Source organism: Cydia fagiglandana, chromosome 22 (assembly GCF_963556715.1).
Source record: "Cydia fagiglandana chromosome 22, ilCydFagi1.1, whole genome shotgun sequence".
NCBI lineage: Eukaryota > Metazoa > Arthropoda > Insecta > Lepidoptera > Tortricidae > Cydia > Cydia fagiglandana.
Window position 1 is genome coordinate 7916612 of NC_085953.1, and position 23788 is coordinate 7940399.

General features: G+C 40.4%; 1 protein-coding gene across 1 annotated transcript in view; it reads right to left on the reverse strand.

The window, feature by feature from the left end:
- LOC134675464 (IQ motif and SEC7 domain-containing protein 1) overlaps positions 1–23788 on the reverse strand; it is a 73479-nt gene that overhangs the window by 27194 nt on the left and 22497 nt on the right. Inside the window, exons 2-7 of the mRNA XM_063533734.1 lie at positions 17757–17935; positions 11501–11642; positions 9244–9333; positions 7898–8118; positions 6563–6683; positions 4807–4933 (exon numbers count right to left, since the gene is read on the reverse strand). Coding sequence (XP_063389804.1) covers positions 4807–4933; positions 6563–6683; positions 7898–8118; positions 9244–9333; positions 11501–11642; positions 17757–17935 — 880 coding nt within the window. The remainder of the gene's footprint in view (positions 1–4806; positions 4934–6562; positions 6684–7897; positions 8119–9243; positions 9334–11500; positions 11643–17756; positions 17936–23788) is intronic.

Below are 23788 nucleotides of genomic sequence, written 5' to 3' on the forward strand. Positions count from 1 at the left end.
GTCCTTGTTTTAACGAGTTGAAAAAAAACTTCGCAGTATTTTTTTCTTTATTGGCAACACTGATAGTTGTTTCACCGCGCAGTTAGCGGATACGAGTGTAATATTATTATTTCGTCTAGAAAAAAATTACTAATGGCGGGTACGCTTTTCTTCCTGATTTTATTGGTTGAAAAACTTTGACTGTATTTGTGTCAATAATTAATACATGTAATTTTATAATGTTTTTTTTTTATTATTATTATGAATGGGCTTACTCATGGCCACAGACTAGCCGAGGCGTAGACGTGGCCTACGATGGAGCGAGCTCGCCCAGAAGGTGCCTGTTAACTCTTGATTTGAAGGTTGCCGGGTTATAAGAACACGGAAATATAGACGCCGGCAAGGAATTCCACACATCACACAGTCTTACGTTAATCAGTGTTGATTCGCGAGTTTATAAAAAATACCTGAATTCGACAACCTCCACATGCGCACGTAGCCGGGGAATCCATGGGTCGGGGTGTCTTTGATCACTTATACGTGGTGAAATTGATCAAAAGATTAAAGAATTATTTTGGCAGCTTACGTTTTTTTTATGTATTTTTTTCAATAGTAATGTAATAAATAGGCATCGTTTGAGTCAGTGGAAGAGTTAGAGGTTGTAGAATTATGAATTTGTATCTAGGAGTTGATCTCTGGAACTGCTTATCTGATTATAAATATTCTTTTACCTGTTTCTTCCATACCGTTGTCGTATGGAATTAAGTTTCTGGGTGGAATTTGGCTATATTTTATCCTGCGGCTTTGCTTTAGGTGTTTTATTATACGTGCATAAGGCCACCAGCCCACCAGGGCATTAATTCTACAATAAATAAATATGCATTGTTTTTTTATAGAAATAATGCCATAGATTACAAAAAAAATATCGAGTAACGAGACTACAAAAAATACCAAGAAGAACAACTTAATGATGCATTCGCAAACATTGGCACAAAATCTATTCGTGCCGCATCGAAAGCCCACAATATTTTTTATAGAACTTTATACAATAAGTATGAAGGTAACATATCAAAAACCCGGGTGCACAGACCAATTTTTCTGAAACGGAAAAGCTTGCAATTCAAAAATCTGTTGCTAAGTGCGATGATAAGTTAAATTCCTACGTTATTTATAGTAAATAGGCGCTTAATTTTTCTAATTTGTATCATTTCGTATGATATCAAAGTAACCCCACACCTTAAAAATATAAATAACTTAAAAAGTATTTAACCGATTTTTATTTTTTTATTTTTTACGGGATTTTTAGCGGGTCTACTTTAGATTTTCAGCAAAAAAATAAGTGGTTTCAAATTCAAAGTAACCCCCCCATTCTCAATATAACTTTGATCGCGTTGTTTTTATTTTATTCTCAAAATTATATAAATCCAAATTTTTTATTTATTTGGCAGGCGGAAAGAAGAGAAAAAACCGATTATTATATTTTTATTTCATATTTTTATGTACATTAGGATCGTCAAAAAATGGTGCCAAACTCTAAAATTGATCAAAGTATTCCCGGTTTATGGTATCTCTACAAAGTCTTGCCCACATTGAGTTTAGGTTTTAATAAATAGTAAGCTTGTTACACTTACCCCGCTGTCGGTGTCGCCTCTGTGATGCTGCGGCATGTCTGTCGCCAGCATGTGTATCTGGTGTGCGGACTGCTGTACTCTGGCCACCATCGCATCAACGTCCTGGCTTGTTGTGATGTAGGTTATAAATAGTTATCTAGTTCCACTTACCCCGCTGTCGGTATCGCCCCTGTGATGCTGCGGCATGTCTGTCGCCAGCATGTGTATCTGGTGCGCGGACTGCTGTACTCTGGCCACCATCGCATCAACGTCCTGGCTTTCGCATTGTCGGTGGTTGTTGTGATGTAGGTTATAAATAGTTATCTAGTTCCACTTACCCCGCTGTCGGTATCGCCCCTGTGATGCTGCGGCATGTCTGTCGCCAGCATGTGTATCTGGTGTGCGGACTGCTGTACTCTGGCCACCATCGCATCAACGTTCTAGCTTTCGCATTGTAGGTGGTTATTGTGATGTAGGTTATAAACAGTTATCTTGTTACACTTACCCCACTGTCGGTATCGCCTCTGTGATGCTGCGGCATGTCTGTCGCCAGCATGTGTATTTGGTGTGCGGACTGCTGTACTCTGGCCACCATCGCATCAACGTTCTGCCTTTGGCCTTGTAGGTGGTTATTGTGATGTAGGTTACCTATAAACAGTTATCTTGTTACACTTACCCCGCTGTCGGTGTCGCCTCTGTGATGCTGCGGCATGTCTGTCGCCAGCATGTGTATCTGGTGTGCGGACTGCTGTACTCTGGCCACCATCGCGTCAACGTCCTGGCTTTAGCATTGTAGGTGGTTATTGTGATGTAGGTTATAAATAGTTATCGTGTTACACTTACCCCGCTGTCGGTGTCGCCTCTGTGATGCTGCGGCATGTCTGTCGCCAGCATGTGTATCTGGTGTGCGGACTGCTGTACTCTGGCCACCATCGCATCAACGTTCTAGCTTTCGCATTGTAGGTAGTTATTGTGATGTAGGTTATAAACAGTTATCTTGTTACACTTACCCCACTGTCGGTATCGCCTCTGTGATGCTGCGGCATGTCTGTCGCCAGCATGTGTATTTGGTGTGCGGACTGCTGTACTCTGGCCACCATCGCATCAACGTTCTGCCTTTGGCCTTGTAGGTGGTTATTGTGATGTAGGTTACCTATAAACAGTTATCTTGTTACACTTACCCCGCTGTCGGTGTCGCATCTGTGATGCTGCGGCATGTCTGTCGCCAGCATGTGTATTTGGTGTGCGGACTGCTGTACTCTGGCCACCATCGCATCAACGTTCTGCCTTTGGCCTTGTAGGTGGTTATTGTGATGTAGGTTACCTATAAACAGTTATCTTGTTACACTTACCCCGCTGTCGGTGTCGCCTCTGTGATGCTGCGGCATGTCTGTCGCCAGCATGTGTATCTGGTGTGCGGACTGCTGTACTCTGGCCACCATCGCATCAACGTTCTGCCTTTGGCCTTGTAGGTGGTTATTGTGATGTAGGTTACCTATAAACAGTTATCTTGTTACACTTACCCCACTGTCGGTATCGCCTCTGTGATGCTGCGGCATGTCTGTCGCCAGCATGTGTATTTGGTGTGCGGACTGCTGTACTCTGGCCACCATCGCATCAACGTTCTGCCTTTGGCCTTGTAGGTGGTTATTGTGATGTAGGTTACCTATAAACAGTTATCTTGTTACACTTACCCCGCTGTCGGTGTCGCCTCTGTGATGCTGCGGCATGTCTGTCGCCAGCATGTGTATCTGGTGTGCGGACTGCTGTACTCTGGCCACCATCGCATCAACGTTCTGCCTTTGGCCTTGTAGGTGGTTATTGTGATGTAGGTTACCTATAAACAGTTATCTTGTTACACTTACCCCACTGTCGGTATCGCCTCTGTGATGCTGCGGCATGTCTGTCGCCAGCATGTGTATTTGGTGTGCGGACTGCTGTACTCTGGCCACCATCGCATCAACGTTCTGCCTTTGGCCTTGTAGGTGGTTATTGTGATGTAGGTTACCTATAAACAGTTATCTTGTTACACTTACCCCACTGTCGGTATCGCCTCTGTGATGCTGCGGCATGTCTGTCGCCAGCATGTGTATTTGGTGTGCGGACTGCTGTACTCTGGCCACCATCGCATCAACGTTCTGCCTTTGGCCTTGTAGGTGGTTATTGTGATGTAGGTTACCTATAAACAGTTATCTTGTTACACTTACCCCGCTGTCGGTGTCGCCTCTGTGATGCTGCGGCATGTCTGTCGCCAGCATGTGTATCTGGTGTGCGGACTGCTGTACTCTGGCCACCATCGCATCAACGTTCTGCCTTTGGCCTTGTAGGTGGTTATTGTGATGTAGGTTACCTATAAACAGTTAACTTGTTACACTTACCCCGCTGTCGGTGTCGCCTCTGTGATGCTGCGGCATGTCTGTCGCCAGCATGTGTATCTGGTGTGCGGACTGCTGTACTCTGGCCACCATCGCGTCAACGTCCTGGCTTTCGCATTGTAGGTGGTTATTGTGATGTAGGTTATAAATAGTTATCGTGTTACACTTACCCCGCTGTCGGTGTCGCCTCTGTGATGCTGAGGCATGTCTGTCGCCAGCATGTGTATTTGGTGTGCGGACTGCTGTACTCTGGCCACCATCGCATCAACGTTCTGCCTTTGGCCTTGTAGGTGGTTATTGTGATGTAGGTTACCTATAAACAGTTATCTTGTTACACTTACCCCGCTGTCGGTGTCGCCTCTGTGATGCTGCGGCATGTCTGTCGCCAGCATGTGTATCTGGTGTGCGGACTGCTGTACTCTGGCCACCATCGCGTCAACGTCCTGGCTTTCGCATTGTAGGTGGTTATTGTGATGTAGGTTATAAATAGTTATCGTGTTACACTTACCCCGCTGTCGGTGTCGCCTCTGTGATGCTGAGGCATGTCTGTCGCCAGCATGTGTATCGGGTGTGCGGACTGCTGTACTTTGGCCACCATCGCGTCAACGTCCTGGCTTTCGCATTGTAGGTGGTTGTTGTGATGTAGGTTATAAATAGTTATCTAGTTCCACTTACCCCGCTGTCGGTGTCGCCTCTGTGATGCTGCGGCATGTCTGTCGCCAGCGTGTGTATCTGGTGTGCGGACTGCTGTACTCTGGCCACCATCGCATCAACGTTCTAGCTTTCGCATTGTAGGTGGTTGTTGTGATGTAGGTTATAAATAGTTATCTTGTTACACTTACCCCGCTGTCGGTGTCGCCCCTGTGATGCTGCGGCATGTCTGTCGCCAGCATGTGTATCTGGTGTGCGGACTGCTGTACTCTGGCCACCATCGCGTCAACGTCCTGGCTTTCGCATTGTAGGTGATTACTGTAACGAGAGAATCTTAAGTTAGAAGTTTAGTTTGAGTTGAGAGTTCGACTACAGGGTCTTTTAACCCTTGGAACGCCGAGCCTTAGTTGTGGGGCGCGTCATCGTGAATCTTGTCGGAATGCAAAATGCTCCAATACTTATGTCGCGCTACTCGACGTAAGCGCCAGCCACCCATAAGGCCCACTTGTTCCCACTAACCCGGAGTTAACCGGATAAACCGTTAACTCAGTGTCTTGTACTGGTAAGGGGTCATCCATTAATTACGTCACACGAATTTCTAGGTTTTTTGACCCCTCCCCCCCCTCCTTGTCACACTTGGTCACATTTGGCAAACCCCTCCCCCCTAGTGTGACGTCACATTTTTTCTACGAAATCGCCAAATCGATTTAAGTACCTAAGTATTATTAATATTTTATCAAAATATTTTTGACGATATAAATATTAGTAATTTTATAACCCAAAACTGCTTAGGAAAGAAAATTAAACGAATAAAAACGATTATCGTTCTATAAATGTACAGCGAATAAAATAATTTAAATAAATTTTCGGTTACTGATGAAGTTAAAGTGACGTCACAAAGTTTGTGTCTCCCCCCTCCCCCATGTCACAATATGTCACATTTTCTTGACCCCCTCCCACCCCCTAAACGTGTGATGTAATTAATGGATGACCCCTAATCATGGTAACTCCAGGTTTAAGCAGTTAACTCTGGGTTAGTGGGATGGTGCAAGTGGCGCTAAGTTACCTTAACCCGTGGAACGTCAAATATTATTTAGATCATATCTAATCAACATACATACAATTAAATATATGAAATAAGTACCTGAGTAGTTTCCATCGCCCAACGTCCATATTCACTCAAAAATATACAAATAACCGACTATCAAATAACTTACTGATATATATTCGTAATTTGTGCAACATTATCGGGCACTGTGTCAATAGGCTTATAATTGCACTGATATTACTGATATACTACATATTACATATTGTAACAAAGTAAATTCCTTGTTTTAAGGAAAGTTTGACTGTTTCCTTCTATTGTTCGTTTGCGTAATTCCGTTTTTGAAGTTTCATCAAATCAAAACTGTGTTCCAGGCTTATTTAGTTACAATATGAATGAATTTATTTATAAAATGATCACGTATGTTTCGGCTAATAGAGGTCAAAAACCTTTGTAAAAACCTCGACAATAATGCTGTGCCAAAGGAAAAGTAGTTCATCATCATCCTCATATCTGCCGGAGGACGTCCACTGCAGCTGGACATAGGCCTCCCCCAAAGAGTGCCACAATGACCGGTGTTGCGCCATCCGCATCCAGCGGACTCCCGCGACCTTTACTTTACTACTTTTTTTTACTAGGTCATAAGTCCACCTTGTGGGGGGTCTACCCACGCTGCGCCTTCCGGTACATGGTCTCCACTCGAGAACCTTTCCGCCCCAATGGCCATCGGCTCTACGGGCAATGTGCCCCGCCCTGCCAATTCCCAGTTAAGTTTAGCGATTCGGCTACATCGTTTACTTTGGTTATGCTGCGCAACACCACAAGAGGAAAACAATTGAAACACTGCTATCCTGCATTTTTTTCTAATGAAGGATATTTTTTGACAATCAGTAGGTATTTACCTCATATCTATGTCGTGTCGTTCTCGCAGCGACATGGAACGCATGGGCCTGGTTAGGGCCAGCACTTTCTCGGCGCCGCCCGGGCTCTTCTGTATCAGCGCGTTTGCGTATATGTCGTTTCCTAAAACAGAGATTATGGATATTGTAGTTGGAAAAGAAAACTTGGCGATCAAACGAATCATTGACAGACCTTATTTCGTTGCAATATGGTTCAACAATGGTAAATGAATTGTGTCAAAAATAGTACGCATAAGTGTAGGACTTGATATGTTCACAGACACAAAGAGAAATAAAAATCCAACAGGGTAATGTAGTCTTAACCTTTATCAATCGGTATGTTTGTCTAGCGAGACAATTTAAAAATGTTATCTTAGACATCGTAAAATTGCCAGACGATTGAAAATCGCTTCTGATCGAAGTAACATAAAATCGGCAATAAAAATCTACTTACAAAGCAAGACTGAAGGTGCTGACTACCCCTCTACGTGACCTCTACGTGTTGTAGAACTAGGTTTGATTACCTAACAGTTAGATATCCTCTTACCAATCTACCATTTACCATTATTATTATTTTACCGTTGACTAGTGGACGATAATCCGGCCCGTCCTGTATTCTCCATTGGTCATGAAATCAGCAGTCTTACTTCTTCTACTAAACTTCTTCAAGAGCTGTCGTCTCCTAGCCTCTCTGTATGGTCACAGCCACGCGCCGGGCGCGAAGACACCCGTATCTTACTTCTAATATTAATTAATTATTACCATTGACTAGTTGACCATGAACCGGCCCGGCCTGCATTCTCCTGGCTGTGGAATCAGCAACCTTCACCATCGCCGTGATGGCACTGAACTTTTACAAGAGCTGTCGTCTCCTAAAGGCTCTCTGTATGGTCACAGCCGCGCGCCAGGCGCGGAGACACCTGTATCTTATTTCTAATATTATTTAATTCTTACCATTGACTAGTTGACCATGATCCGGCCCGTCCTGCATTCTCCTGGCCGTGGAATCAGCAGCCTTCGCCATCGCCGTGATGGCACTGAACTTCTTCAAGAGCTGTCGTCTCCTAAAGGCTCTCTGTATGGTCACAGCCACGCGCCAGGCGCGGAGACACCTGTATCTTATTTCTAATATTATTTAATTCTTACCATTGACTAGTTGACCATGATCCGGCCCGTCCTGCATTCTCCTGGCCGTGGAATCAGCAGCCTACGCCATCGCCGTGATGGCACTGAACTTCTTCAAGAGCTGTCGTCTCCTAAAGGCTCTCTGTATGGTCACAGCCGCGCACCAGGCGCGGAGACACCTGTATCTTATTTCTAATATTATTTAATTCTTACCATTGACTAGTTGACCATGATCCGGCCCGTCCTGCATTCTCCTGGCCGTGGAATCAGCAGCCTTCGCCATCGCCGTGATGGCACTGAACTTCTTCAAGAGCTGTCGTCTCCTAAACGCTCTCTGTATGGTCACAGCCGCGCGCCGGGCGCGGAGACCGCCGTATCTTCTCTCTAATATTTCAACTTGCTTGTCGAGCAGGTCTTGTGACATTTCATAACGACTGGAACAGATGAAGAGGATTTTGAGAGAGGTGATGATGTAGGTTGAGAAAGCGGGTTGTGAGGTACAGGTTTTATTCAGACATTGAGAGCAGGCAGCAACTGAATGTTGGCATCAATTGATCAGCAAGCATACGAAAGTGATACATCTTAGAGGTCCCATTAGTGCATTGCGTCGCATCGCAACATATATAAAAATACATGTAAAATGAAGGCAACGCAACGCACTAAAGGGGCCTTCACTTTTAAGAAAGAGGCGTTTTGTCACGTTAGCATCATTGAATGATGATGACCTGTGACGTGCCCACAACATTGCGCTACTTTTGCGATATTAGTTGTGTATAGGTATCACGTGATAAATAATAATAGTGTTTCCCTTTTTCTACCACACAGGCAGATAGGGGCAGATTTTATGACGCGATAAACGAACATTCAGTATAGCCGCCTGCAGTCAATATCGGAATAGCATCTTAAGGATGTGTTTTGGATTCACATGAAAACTAACATGTAGTGAGTTGTAGTGATTCAAGCTTATGAATGTTTAGCTGTATTTATATCTTAATTGAAAAGATACTTGATACATATTTAATGAAATCAGATTTACTATGATCACATCACGAGTTTTAGCTAATAGTTGGAAGGTAGAATTTTTATGCTGACTGAAATTCTAATAGACTTTGAAAGATTATTTTAAGTTAAAATATAAGAATATATTTTTAAGAATTTTTTGTAAGTTTGTTAGAGTTTAATGTCATGCTCACAAACTTTAGCGTTTTAAGATTAAAGTATAAACAAGTTTCTTGCACTCCACAGCGTTTCCTTTAGTTTCGTTAGATTGTAACATCATGCCTTAGTCATTTAGAATTATTAAGTCAGTACAAACATATTATATGAAAAAATTAAACAACTGCGACACAAATCAAAACTTGCCAAGACAAAGGCATTTTTGACTAGTAATCAAAATAAAAGTTCAAAACGCAGTGGAATGGAAGGCCTTTTTAAAGGCCTCTGGGCGTCTAGAGGTTAAAATATGTTTGTATTAACTTAACCAAGTGTCGTTAGGGATAGTAATGTATCTAGGCGAGCCAAGGGTTCACAATACAGGCATTCCTGAGGTCGTGACGTACCCTCTGGTCAATTTACCCCTTTTTTGGGATAAACTGGGATCTTTTTGCGTTATCCCTGTAGATCCAATGATGGACACGTCTGTGCCACGCCTATGGAAGGAATTAAACATAAAATATACACAAATTATTGTAAAGAAACAAATAGTGTGAGACCAATTGAAATAATATTTACATAAAACGTTAATGGAAGACCCAGTCACCATACAATATATTCGATGGTTTAAATAATGTTACAACAAATACCTATAGAAACCATTGACCTTCCAATGGATAATCACGATACCAAATAAAGACAATTGAGAGGAATACTATTAATAAACACAAAGCATGTACCGATTCATGTGTATACATTTGACGATCATTCCATATCGTACCTAATAGTTTGAAAGACAAATATTGCCATAGCAATAGCCATACAATTTCTCGTATTTATAAATGTTCCTATATATTTTTCATGACACTATTATATCTCCCTGTAAATTTTATTGGGTCTACTTTTTTGAATTTAAATAAGATATTTTAATGTAGTAATTGGTGCACATACGTATTTATGTTCGTAAGATAATGCAAACTTTACATTTAACTACATATCTAGCAAGAAACTGTTAATGTATGGAAACATATATTATAGTGCCGATAATGTTTTTTTAAACGTGCCCATCGTTCATTCCATCGTGAATGATTCATGATGGGCATATATCATTTTCCTTCGTTACCTACTCATATTATGTAAAGTTAAAACAACACACTGCAAGTTTGCCCGTGAGTAGGCATGTGAATAAAAGCAGAGTCCGATGTGAATCAATCGGGTCTTACTTTTTACTAAGCTAGTCTGTTAGAATATTTAATTGTTGTCAAGATCGAGTTGGTATTAATATGAACACTATATAAGCTCCTATATCACTCGCTTAGATGCCCCGTGAAACAAGAAATGTAGCTAGAACGGCTTTGGCAACCCGATAGCGCTAAGGCGCCAAACAATGATCCAAGTATTTACTAAGATTCCGTCCATCGCAATAACTAGAACCCCGACGAAACGAAAGTGACGCTAAAGGGGCCCACTGATTAACAGCCCACCGGACGGAATCGGCCTGTAAGAACAAAAAGTTGAAGGGGCCCACTGATTAACAGTCCGCCGGACGGTATCGGACTGTCAGTTAGAACAAAATTTTGACAGTTCCGAACAACTGACAGGCAGATACCATCCGGCGGACTGTTAATCAGTGGGGCCCCTAAGAAACGTTAAATAGCGGGCAAATCATTCTTACAAATTGTCGAAAAGATTCGACGTTCGATTTCGAGTAGATTCGATTAACATGCCCTGTAACTTATTTTACGTAAAGTAAACATAACATAAAACAATTCCTTTACTTTATAATATAAAATATTACAATGGCACATGGTCTTTGAAATGCCTTGAATAATGATGAATCATCTCGGCACTCGTGTTTGTTTACAGTCGACAATCCCATTCTGAGAGTACACATCTTAATAATGAGCACAAATGTTACCACAGTTGCAGTTACCATATAGTTTTGCAGTGTGCATTCTTAAGCTTATGACATAAAAATGTTCACTCTAAATAGAAGATAGATCAATACCTACTAGTTACTCGTATAGACTTCTGGCTTAGTTGCCAAAATCAGAAGGCACCTTCTACCTTTAAAACTGTTGGTGTATAATTATCGATAAAGTGAATGATTGATTCCTTCAAGAGACTGGCGATGTGGACACCATTATACAAGTATGTAGATTATTTTAATGCATGGAATAGCTGGAATGGCTCGGCACACTAGTGTCCCAGCAAGGCAGCCAACAGAGAAAAATCTCTGGTATGATTGCTACAAATCATGAGTGAAACTAAGAACATTATGCAAAAGACCGTGGTCTTGATCAAGAGTGAGACGACAGAGAGGAGATATTATGTAAAACACCGTAGTCTTGGCACAGAATAAATAATAGTACTATCGTACAGAAAGGAAACTTCCTACAAAACCGAAGTTTGACAACGGTTCAGGGTCGAATCATGCTGTCCCTTTCTAATAAATGGCACTATCCCTTTCGGCTATTTAGGGTTGTCAAAATTCAAGTGATTATCTTATCTGTGGTCGTGAACGCAAAAGGAAGTCAAGTGGTGCCAACCCTAATAATTGCTCGGAGCAATGCTGAGCCGAGCGGAGCCGAGTTTGGCCAATCTCAGGAGCTTCGCACCCCTGGTCTTGGTCGAGAGTGAAACGACAGAGAAGAAGATATTTACCTGTTGTGGACGGCGTGGCCGAAGCCCTCTGGGGGCGCGGCGATGTACAGCGGAGGCGCTGGCTCGGCGGCGCCCGCGCACAGCCCGGCGCCGGTCGAAGCGTTCGACGCGGACGAGCATGACGAGTTCGAATGGTTTAAGGCTGGAACAAATTAAAACTGCTTTAGATTTATTGGATTAGCTAGATTGCTGATCATCATCATCATCATCATGGAGTGTCATCAGGAGCTTGCGTTTACGGTAACGGACCGGCGCAGACAGCGGGCCGCAGCCCTACGCGCCCGATGACTCGGCGCAGGCGCCGATGGCGGCAGGGGACAAGACATGACGCAACGTGACGTGGGGGGTGACGCAAGCTCCTGATGACACTCCTCCGTACGGAGTGAAACATGTCGAGCGTTTTTCGACTTAAAATACGTGAGTGACCCGGTGTTAATATATTTAATATGTCTGTGTCTCACGGCAGTTTTGTTATTAAAATCATCATCATGGGCCTACTCTCGTCCACTGCTGGACATAGGCCTCTCCTATTACACGCCATTGAGCACGATTTGCGGCAACTCTGATCCAGCTCTTGCCAGCCGCCCTGCGAAGGTCATCGCTCCATCTAGTCTGAGGGCGCGGGCGTCCTACGCTACGTTTGCCGATAAAAAAAAATTAATCCGTTTATTTCAAAAAACAGGATGCATACCTATTTACAAACTTAACTACTAATCTTAAATTAGAAAATATTTTTTGAGTTAAGGAGTCTAGGTAGTCATATATAATTAATTATACACTACTATTAATTTTATTATTTTGCTACAAGATAGGGATTCGATTGTTCTCTCATTTTAAGCATGTTTGTGTGTTGATGTTTGACGACGAACATTTATAACGTATTATAACTTCAAAAGCAATCGCCCGCAAAATAAGCAATAAGCCTTTTAATCAATAGCACGTAATCCATAGCGCGAGGATTAATTACAGACCGAGCTTATTTCTGAGCCTCGAGCGTTCACTTTATGTCATAATCCCACTCAAACGCTTTGCGGGATATTCCAAGATAACTCTAATTATAAAAACAGTAATATTATAGATCGGGGATACTAAAATACGGCAGGTTTGGAGTCCGTCGAAGTAAACTCTACACAAGCTTTGCAGTGACATGTGGAAATGTAAAGGTAAACCAGAACTTTGGGAGTATTGTCAAGAGGGCGCTCGTTTTGAATTTTATATAGCAACAATTTGTATAGTGGGGACAATGGAAATTGGCAGATGATTTTTGTTTTATTCCGACAACTTTAATAAGTGTGAATCGGGCTTATTTTTCCTCACGATAACTAGCAAAGTCGCTATAGTTGCTTTTCGCGGATCACTAATATTATTGTCATCGAGCCATTTTGAGTTTTTCGGAACTTATGTACGAAATATCATTTGATATTTACTAGTCGCTTTTCGGTGAAGGAAAACATCGTGAGGAAACCGGACTAATCCCAATAAGGCCTAGTTTCCCCTTTGGGTTGGAAGGTCAGATGGCAGTCGCTTTCGTAAAAACTTAGTGCCTACGTCAAATCATGGGATTAGTTGTCAAGCGGACCCCAGGCTCCTATGTGAGCCGTGGCAAAATGCCGGGATAACGCGAGGAAGAAGAAGAGAGCCATTTGACAATTGTTCTCTTGTTCCATTGAGTGTTAGGTGCTTTATTGACCTGAAAAGAAAGATATCTTGCGTTGTCCATGACAACACAGGAATTTTTGTCGAGATTGGGAATAAGTTTTTGTGTGACCCACTTTTTAAAATTATCTTTATTCAAGAACTCGTGGTAGTCACTTTTTTTTTCTTTGTCATTATATGAGAACAGTGCGTTTGGAACAAAAGCAATCCGTGATACCGATGCATGCGATACACCTAATACACAAATCAAATTATTACAAGACATCAACCAAATCGTGACGACCTGACTATAGTGACATTTGTCCATAAGTTTGAAACTTACCCGTCAATTCAGATGCTAATTTCGTTATGTTTTCTAATGGAAGAAAATCCTCTCCCGCACGTTTTTTTTTCCAATAAATAACTAGGGTAAACCCTCCAGTGAATGAACACCCCCCAGTGAATGAACAAAATCACGTTTTTTGTCTAAAATAAGAAATATAGCAATTTCTGCCACTTGTCTTATTTTTTTTCTTATTAACAACTCTATTTCCTATGCGATGACAACCCGTAATAAATTTATTTTCGACCAGTTGGGATGTGACTGGCGTTTGAAGTTTACGAGTTTGTGGATTTGAAGTTTTGTATGGAAACATTAGATCCCAGATAAGAACAATGTACGGTTGGAGCAACATATGAAGTGCTTATTTAATCTTTACCAGTACAAAGTTTAGTTATTTGATTAGATTAAGAGTTAAACCTTCTATTTATGTACACTTTGTCGGCGTATTATGCAATTAAGGCTTCATTTTTTATAGTTCCATTACTGGCTTATCAAATGTTCTGAAACCAGTAAATGAATAGTGTGTTCATTTACTGGTGTCGCGTAGATTTAATTTTTTTCCCAAATGTATATGTAAACGCAATCGTATTGAGCTTGTTTTTTGTGATTCTGCATAGAAAACGATTCTGAATCATTTAGCCAGTATTGGAACAAACCAAATTTCTATAGTCCATTTACTAGATTTGTCATGCCTATGTATGAACAATACAAAATTTGGCTTGTTCATTTACTGGATTTCTACTAATTCTATGTATGAACAGTGTAACCACGAACAATGCAGTAACAAGTTATTATTTTATGCATTATTTGGTGAGCATGACCCTTTTTCATCAAAATATGCACGTTGGTTCTTGTTTTAATGGTTGATTTTATTTTTCCTTTTAATATGTAACGGGTTTCTGTGTTATTGGTGAATAACCATCATTTTATTATATTATAATCGATTTGAAGTCAATATGGAGGGATAATAAGATATAAACGCTATCGCTATACCTATTAAAATAGAGCCGGAAACGGTGCTTGTGATAAAAATGATTTTATTATGCTTATTAAAAAGATTTAAATAATGTTCATTCACTGGGTTTTTCGGTGTTCATTCACTAGTTTTTATGTTCATTCATTAGGTTTTTGGGTAGTTTTTTGCAAATTCTGGTATAACTCAAAAACTATGAAAGTAATTCAAAATCGCAGAAATTACTTTCTTATTTGTTAAATGAGGATTGATTAAATTGCAGTTAATTATTCCAATTATTAATGAATGCTGAGCAATGATTTTTCAAACTTGGATAATTGCTTAAGTGTTCATTCACTGGTGGTTTTACCCTATATACACTATTTACAACTTTTTTCTCTGTAAAATCTAAAACTTTCGGCATGATTATTGCAGTCTAATAATAATTCACACGAAACTAGACAAAGCAATGTTTACATTGTCAATATTGACAACTATCATAGAGGGTAGATGTTGTCTATTATTAAAATTGTTGCCATTGCTAGAAATTAGTACCAACAAATTTCCGTAACATGGCGCACCCTCAATAGATCCTGGTTCACCTATAAATTTACAGTGATAACTGTTGACGTCCCTTATGAAATTGTACAGAAAATATCTTTTCTCCAATATGCTCGGAAATGTTCACCTTACTGTAGCAAAAATAGTACGGGAAGTTCTTCGTTAATGTCAAACTCTAACTAAAAAACATCAAACTATCGCTGTCCTGTTCTAGCGGACGGGAAGTAAAAAAACACTACAGTAATAACTTATTACTGTAGTGTTTTTTACTTTTTAATAATAAAAAACGCAAACAGCCAATTATTATTGCCGTGAGCCGCTTCTACACGACCCGATCAGCTATCATTTCACGTGTATGATCGTGCGAATACTGCTTAATAAAATCAAAGATTATTTTTATATTTTTTTTAAATCTCATCCGTGTTCATCAAGCTTGACATAGTTTGTCAAAGGACTTTCTCTTTTCAAACATAGACAAAGAGAATCATACTATCTTTGTCTTACACTAGTACTAGCACCCAAAAGAAAAGGATGGGTGTAGTTTTCCTGGTTCTTACTGACTGAAAAGTTGGTTTGACAAACTATATTGCGCAATTATATTGAATGAACGAATATTGAATGGTACTGAATGGCAGAATAAGTTTGTGCCTTTAACTTTTAAAAATTAACTAAAGAGGGAAATTGTTTTTGATATTTTGGATGTGAAGGTTTGATTTGAGTGATGCTTGATGCTTAAATAATAATTATTTTAGCTTATTTCCTCGCATGTTTGGAGAAAAGCACTATATATGCCTCGGCAGGAATAGCAATTCGTGGATTCGTCTTCTTTGTCGGACTCCGCTTCGCGTCGTCCGACAAAATCGAAACTCATCCACGAATTGCCCTTTCCCGGCCTCTGCAATAATGTACTATTACTATATCGTATCTAGTTAATCTCTAATTCATTTCCCGAATCGCGCCGTAAGATGTGGTTACACGTATTTTTGTATGATCAGTGACACTCTTCACTTTTTTAAAGCACTTTTATATGGTTCAACACACTAATCTTATGAATGCGAAAGCAACTCTGTCTGTCTGTTATATACCTCTACACGCTTAAACCACTGAACCGATTTAGATGAGATTTGGTATGGAGATAGTTTGAAACCCGGAAAAGGATATAGGGTAGTTTTTATCAATCATCTTTTTTTTTCAACAGACAAAGTTGCGAAAGATGCTAATGAGTATCAGTGGTGGCGCGTCCATAAAAGCCGATTCCCACCGGCTTGCCTGTTTTTGGACGTTTGAGCAGAGTTGTAAAGGAAATATGTAAGCCAAATTAGCACCGGCTTGCCTATGGATATGTTTGACGCGCCGCCACTGATGAGTATATATATATATAAAGAGAGTAACTAGTAAATTGAGATGGTGTTATTAAAAAGTGCACTTAACGAACACCTTGACAAAGAAATAAAAATCTGCATTCACCAACTCCTTACGCGTCAACATCGTTTGATGTTGTCACGAGTATCGATAACAGTTTTTAATGAAACGATATCGCTTCATTAAAACTTTTCATACAGTGCTATTATTTGCTTTAAAATTGTTTGGCACTTGGTGTCAACGGTCTCTCAACATCGAGAGTCATCGAAACAATGATTCGAAGCGGCGGTTTCGAGTTATTATTCAATTCCATGTTTCATAAAATTAATAATTACTTATTGAGGTTAGTTACTGTGGGACTTAGTTACTTTGTGTACGACATCACAGAAACACAACTAAGTAAATATCCTCAACAACAACTAAACGCGTAAGACACTTATAGTGATCTTCAACTTACGCTCGGAAGCTCAGACGCTCCCTAAGGACCATACCCTTGATTGTAAGTTGTGGCTACAATCCCGCAATCAAATCTGTAAGTTGTTATATTTTATTCATTCGGTTACGTGAATTAATCACTTCTCTTTCTTTATTGTTTATTTTCTTTAGTAAATCTAAATCAGGGCTAAGCAGCATATCGTTCGACATCGAATCACGCAAAGTTTTTAAACTTCTTTTTTCAGTAGCACTCTGACAGCCACACCCTCCGTGTAGCTCTGATCGGGCTCCGCGTAGTAACCATGGTGCCGCTTTAGATGGAGTGCTGGTGGGAGTAGAACCCGACCGGCGGATGGAGCACGCTGATGACACTTACCAGACATGGGCCTGTGCACAACAGCGACGTATCTGTTGCCCTTCATGTAGCCCTCGTCACGCGTGATGGCCATTACATGGTTCCCGGTGTGGAAGTGCTGGTGGGAGTAAAACGTCTGGCTGATGGACACGCTGGTGACACTTATCAGGTATAGGCCTGTGCACAACAGCGACATATCTATTGCCCTTCATGTATCTGTTGCCCTTCATGTAGCCCCGGTCACGCGTGGTGGCCATTACATGGTTCCCGGTGTGAGAGTGCTGGTAGGAGTAAAACGTCTGGCTGATGGAGCACGCTGGTGACACTTACCATGCATGTGTACAGCAGTGACGTATCTGTTGCCCTCCATGTAGCCCTCGTCACGCGTGGTAGCCATCACATGGTGCCCTCTGTGGGAGTGCTGGTGGGAGTAGATCTGGCTGATGAACCACGCTGGTGACACTTACCAGGCATGGGCCTGTGCACAACAGCGACGTATCTGTTGCCCTCCATGTAGCCCTGGTCACGCGTGGTGGCCACCACATGGTGCCCGCTGTGGAAGCGCTGGTGGGAATAGAATATCTGGCGGATAGAGCATGCTGGTGACACTTACCAGGCATGGGCCTGTGCACAGCAGTGACGTATCTGTTGCCCTCCATGTAGCCCCGGTCGGGCTCCGCGTGGTGGCCATGGTGCCCGCTGTGGATGGAGTGCTGGTGGGAGTAGAACCCGTCTGGCGGATGGAGAGCCACGCTGCCGCTGCCTTCCTCCTCGTCTACTTTTTGAGAGAAGCTGGGGACAAAAGAAAGGACTGTTAGTTCAGATTGTTTGTACATCGAGTAAATGACCGAGGTTTTTGTTTAAGCCCCACAACGGAAGATGGAATTCATAAAACAGTTGAATTGCGTATTATGAACACTGCTGGAATTGCAAGCCACGTACACAAATATGTAGGCAGAGATGCTAAGCTTTCAGTTTTGCTGACTGTACCACTGTACACTGTTTTCATGTTCCCAGTAATATAATTACGCCCCACCATAGTTTATGAGTTTTAGGAAGTCAATGATTTAAACCAACTTTTATCACGAAGACAAATATGGTTATTGTGGCCATGTCCAAACTGGACCGTGTTCACGTTCAGATGTTGTAAACCTTGTTCTGTAATGGCACGTAATCCCACGGTTTTTCTATTTATACTTATTTAGGTAACAGGCACAGGAGGCCAAGTTACGGTCAGCTGGCTAAGAGGCTAATGGACTTATGCATATGCACTGCAGGCTGCAAGATCGTAAACGCGATGATCCTTCTGATTATCACAACCAAATCTCTTTAGAAATGGGCTATAATCTCAAGTTACATGATTATTCAAATGTAGCACGAGTAACATGTGCAAATGTTGACGTTTCATCTTAGGTGGGTATTTAATTAAATGTAGTATATTATATAAACTGGAAACGTACATTTTACTAACACAAATTACAACAATAAAAATAACAAGTAGATAAACAAATAAATAAGAGACAGAATCATCGAAAATTCACATTCAAATTCACAAACAATTCTGATGATTTTACTCTTCAATTCTGTAAATAAAATTTACAAATTTGCAATGCATCAACTATGAAATTTTGTTGAAAATCTCAATAATAATGTCGTAATTAATAACACTTCAAATGAATAACTTCATAAAGATCATTAAGGTTTTATCATAATGATCGTAAATGTTTAATACATTCAATCGCGAGTTCTGGTGCAAATATGATTCAAAAGTTGTTTAAAAAAAATTACTAAACCGGGGAGTAGGCAATAATACATATGCATATTATATCCTTTTCAAAATTTCAAACGATTTCGCTAAGCGAATAGAAAATATAAAAGTTTCTCATCTGTAATTCAGCAAATATTTCTGGCATAAGTATTCATGGCTCCGGTCACAGGCCAAGAATTTAAACGTCCCCTACGCACTATAGAAATTTTATATAGAGTTCCATAAGTCCCAACTCACTTTCAACCGTTATTCTTAAGGCGTTTTTTTTTCATTATCTTAATTAAATGTTTGCCCAGTAAAGGGAATTCTGGGCCGCTTTTGTAAGAAACAAACAAATGCTTTTCCTGATTTAAAGTCTCCATCCCTGCCACTCGCGTTTGATCAGATAAGGATGGCACGACCTCATTAGTTAATGAAAATTCGTGATATACGATGATAATATGTTGCTTATAAGGGAGTCCTTTAAGGTTCCGTACTAGGGCCGGTGTTATGGTTACTGTTAAGGGCCTTTTTGAGAACTCAAAGACCGTATCGCAAGACCATAAAGCGCTTAACAGTACTAATATGATAATTCCACATACTCTGTGGGGTCAACAGAGCGTGTCAAAATTACTGTAACGTGGGTACCGACCAGTTAGTCGGACAAGCTACTCGTATTTGTTATAATTACAACAAGAGAAAGGCTGGACAAGTGTTTTGAGTTTTTAAATGTATAACATGTTTGATGCAAGACGTATCCAATCATGGTTGCAAACAAATTACACATTTACATTACTAAATGCCAACGTGCCACGTAATTTTGCCAAATTGTTACGTGAACGATTGGTCTTCTTCACCGAGTATCTAATACCTTAATATGACTTAATAAAGGTGTTAATGAGTGCTAAAAACTATTGAGATCGAGAGGACAACTTATGTGTTTCGATAAAAAAAGTTATAAGGTTTGTTTCACTTTAGAAAACAAACAATACACTCCGTTTGTTAAGATAAGCCCGTACCAAAAGCTACTGGCACTCTAAACTTCGAAACACCAACACTAAGCTAACAGCGTGAAGAAAGTGCTGTCGGCATTAAGTCCTACTTACCCGAATGTCGAGAAATTCCGCGACCTATTTAGTCGCCTCCGAGACTTCGGCAACTTTTACAACGAGATAATTTTAAAGTTGGGAAATGTAGGTGAAGTTGACATGGAGATAAAGTTGATGAAAGTGTTTACACTAACGTGATGAAACTGCTAGATCCATATTTAGATGCCATATTTTACGGACTAAGTAACTGAATGTGAAAGAGCGTAGCCACATGTTAGCATAGAGTCAGAGATAACACAGTACTGAAACTAATGCATAATGTATCCATAAAATTTCATTTATTTGGTAGATTTGTTATACTGATAGATCTTATAAAACAAAGTCCCCCGCCGCGACTATCTTCGCGATAAACCCAAAAACTACTGAACGGATTTTTATGCGGTTTTCATTTATCAATAGTGATTCTTGAGGAAGGTTTAAGTGTATAATTTGTGAAGAGAAACCCATGAGTGTTGAATAAACTTAACCTAAGTACCTACAGAAGTAAATAATACACAGTTACGTACTCGTATGTTTATGTTGGCAAAACTACTCTTAGGCCCACTTGCACCATTGCACTAACCCGGGGCTAACCGGTTAAACCTGGACCATGGTTATTAGTACAATTAGACACTAGGTTAACGGTTTAACAGCTTAACCCCGGGTTAGTGGGATGGTGCAAGTGGACCTTACTAGGATAACCATTAACCAGTCATCTCTATTATCTTCTTGAACATAAATCTTTTCAAATATCATTAGAATTATTGATTCCATCTACAAAACATTAAAAAAATCAACGGGTCCGAAATTTCTTAACGGGTCCACGGTCAGTTTTTGCTCCAAGCACAGTACTTCTAGACCATCTGCGGATAACCCCTGTAATTTAAAAACTAAGACGTCTCAGTGGAAAATTCTAAACAAGTCCCCCGTGTAAGGACAGAAAGTCAAGCACAGAGCGGAAATTATCTCATTAATGTCTAACGAGACGGTGACTTGTCATCTGTCAATTGTGCGCTTTTTGTGCTCACGATCGACCTTTTGTTGGTGGGACTTGTTCAGAGAGGATGGTCATCGTTGGTAACAAGCGTGACAAAAGAGAGGATAAATTTAAGTAGTTATTCTAGTACACTCGCTATCAGATATAACGGAGCGGCCAAGGCGCTCACAAATATCTAAACACGCCTCTATTGTCAAGGCGTTACAGTGCGTGTTCAGATATTGTGAGTACCTTGACCGCTCTAATATATCTGATGGCGACTGACAACTTCAAATTAAATCAACATTCTTAACACTTGAATTCGAATAATAACAATTTTAATTTAAAACTGGTGTCAAATGAGTGACATCAGAGTATTCGGAGAAATCGTCAATGGAAATTTCTAACCTCTTATAATCTAACAATTCTAACACACAGTGTAGTTGTGTTGTGTCCAATCAAAAAGAACAATCTTCCCAACTGTCATACTTGGAAACTCGGAATGGTGCCAACATAATGAAATGAACACGTATTGCTAAAACTTAAGAGGAACATAAATTTCGCCATGTTACTTCATCATTACCTTACATATACTATATAATAGTGTTATATGAAGATTATCAGAAGTACTTAGAAGTACTTGTCAATAAACTACTCTACCACCAATCCCAACAGTAATTCATTCCTTATTACCACCGTCCATATTCAAAACGCTGATTACTGTCCCAATATCCCCATGAAATCATATCTCAATATGTAAATCGCGTCGTTTACGTCATTTTAGAGCTGGCATGCGCCAGCGCAGCGTACCTTGACAGTGGGCGCTCGAGCGATCCGAGCGTGACCGACGCTTTATAATAGTCGATGACTGGATACCGTACGAGATTACTGGGGCAATTTCTACTTCTGGGAATGACTGGACGTTGGAGGGTGATGATTTATGCATGTATCGTTATCTGGTAAGTTTTCATCATCAACATTATCAATATTATCATCACTGACCCAGCTAGCTTGGGCAAAATTGCTTTTGGATGTTTGGATGTTATCCACTACAGATCCTATTTCTCAACCGAGTCTCCTGAAATTTAACCGTTTCGATAATTATATAGTTTTTGTTGAGCAATTAGATATGAACTAATCCACATTCAGAACTAAATGTTTATTGAAAAATGTATGTATGCTACTCGAAAACGAGAGAGGATCTCGAATTTTACAAATGGATTCATCGAAATCCAAAAGAAACAATGAATACATATAGGTATAAATATAATGACACGACGAAACAAAGAGGTATTTTGCCTAAAACATTTCGGTGCGAGATGAAACTGCAGTCGTTAAAAGAAATTGTTATACCAACCAATTAGACCCGATTGGATACTCAAATGGCTTCAACATTATCATGAAAACAAAAATAGAATCCTTTCAACTCAAAATTGGAAAAATGAATAAACATTTCACTTTAAATGTTCTAATCAACCTTAACTCAAACAGAAACGCAGACGTGAAGTAAACAATGAAAATCGTGGGTATCCTGTTAGCAGAGAAAATACTCGGAGACGGTTGTCACGATCTGTGCCGTTTAGGTTAGAAAGCAGGTGGAAAAGAGACTGATTATCGTGATAGGTATCTTTAGAAATCTGTATATTTCCAATGGGCATTAGAAATATTGACTTCAGACAGCGTGATAGAAAAGTTTTAGTGGCGATAATGAAATAAAATATCTTTAGTTTCAGACAAGTGGTCCATAGATAAATACCTTAAAACTAGATATGACAAAATGTACCTTAAAATTGATGAATAATAAGCAGACATTATGCCTACGATACGGACCCGGGTATGTCCTTAAACTACCTCCAAGACCACCGGTGGACGGGCAGCAGCGTCCCTCAAATTCGGTGTACTCGACCGCGATCGCCAACCCGCCTGCCAAGCGTGGCGATTATGGCATACACATTATGGCATAAAGGGGAGGCCTATGTTCAGCACTGGACGTCTTATGGCTGAAATGATGATGATGATGATGCCTACGATGCATGTCAGGGAGTCGGGCACGGAACCGCCAAAACTAGACACCCACAAGGTCAAGACTTCTGTTTGATGAAATGCAATGCGGTAATAATTTTGACGTAAAACAAACACAGTTCATTAAACATTCGACGACCATTCAAATAAAAGTCCGTACTTCTTCAATAAAGAACGTAGGTACAAGAAAATATGTACACAAGCGACGCATAAAATGAGTACAGGTACTTAAGGAACGCGGTTCATAAATTATTTGTAAATTACAGTCATATTTGCGAGGGGAAGGCTGGTAAATAAACCTTTTTCGGTCATCAAACATTTCAAACGACTTTCAATAAGCATATCAAACGCAGTGGGGTGTTTTGAGTATTTTTTATGTTTGTTTAACTTGACGTCAAGGGAATCGGAATTGCCCGAATATTTCTTTTGGCTTTTCACCGGAGATTCAGTTTGAAAAAGTTTTATGTTATGCTATCGCTCTTCACAAATCGTCTAACAAATGTTAAGGGTGATTTTGTATTTCCTCCTTCCTTCCTCCATAAATGTAATACAGTCATTATCAGAGAGCGGAATAGTTATAGCAAAACATAAATGTGATAATGTGATAAAACAATATTTTATCGAATTTTTCCGTTGCCGATGTTTTATTTATATAAAAAATGTCAATCATCGTTTTTATGTTGTTCCTACTTTATGATACGAGTGTTTTATCGCTTATCGATAGTCCATACAATATAAATATATTATAGTTCTCCCCCTGGGATATTTGAGGCTTATCTATGAACAATTGAACAATATGTACGTTTTTCTAT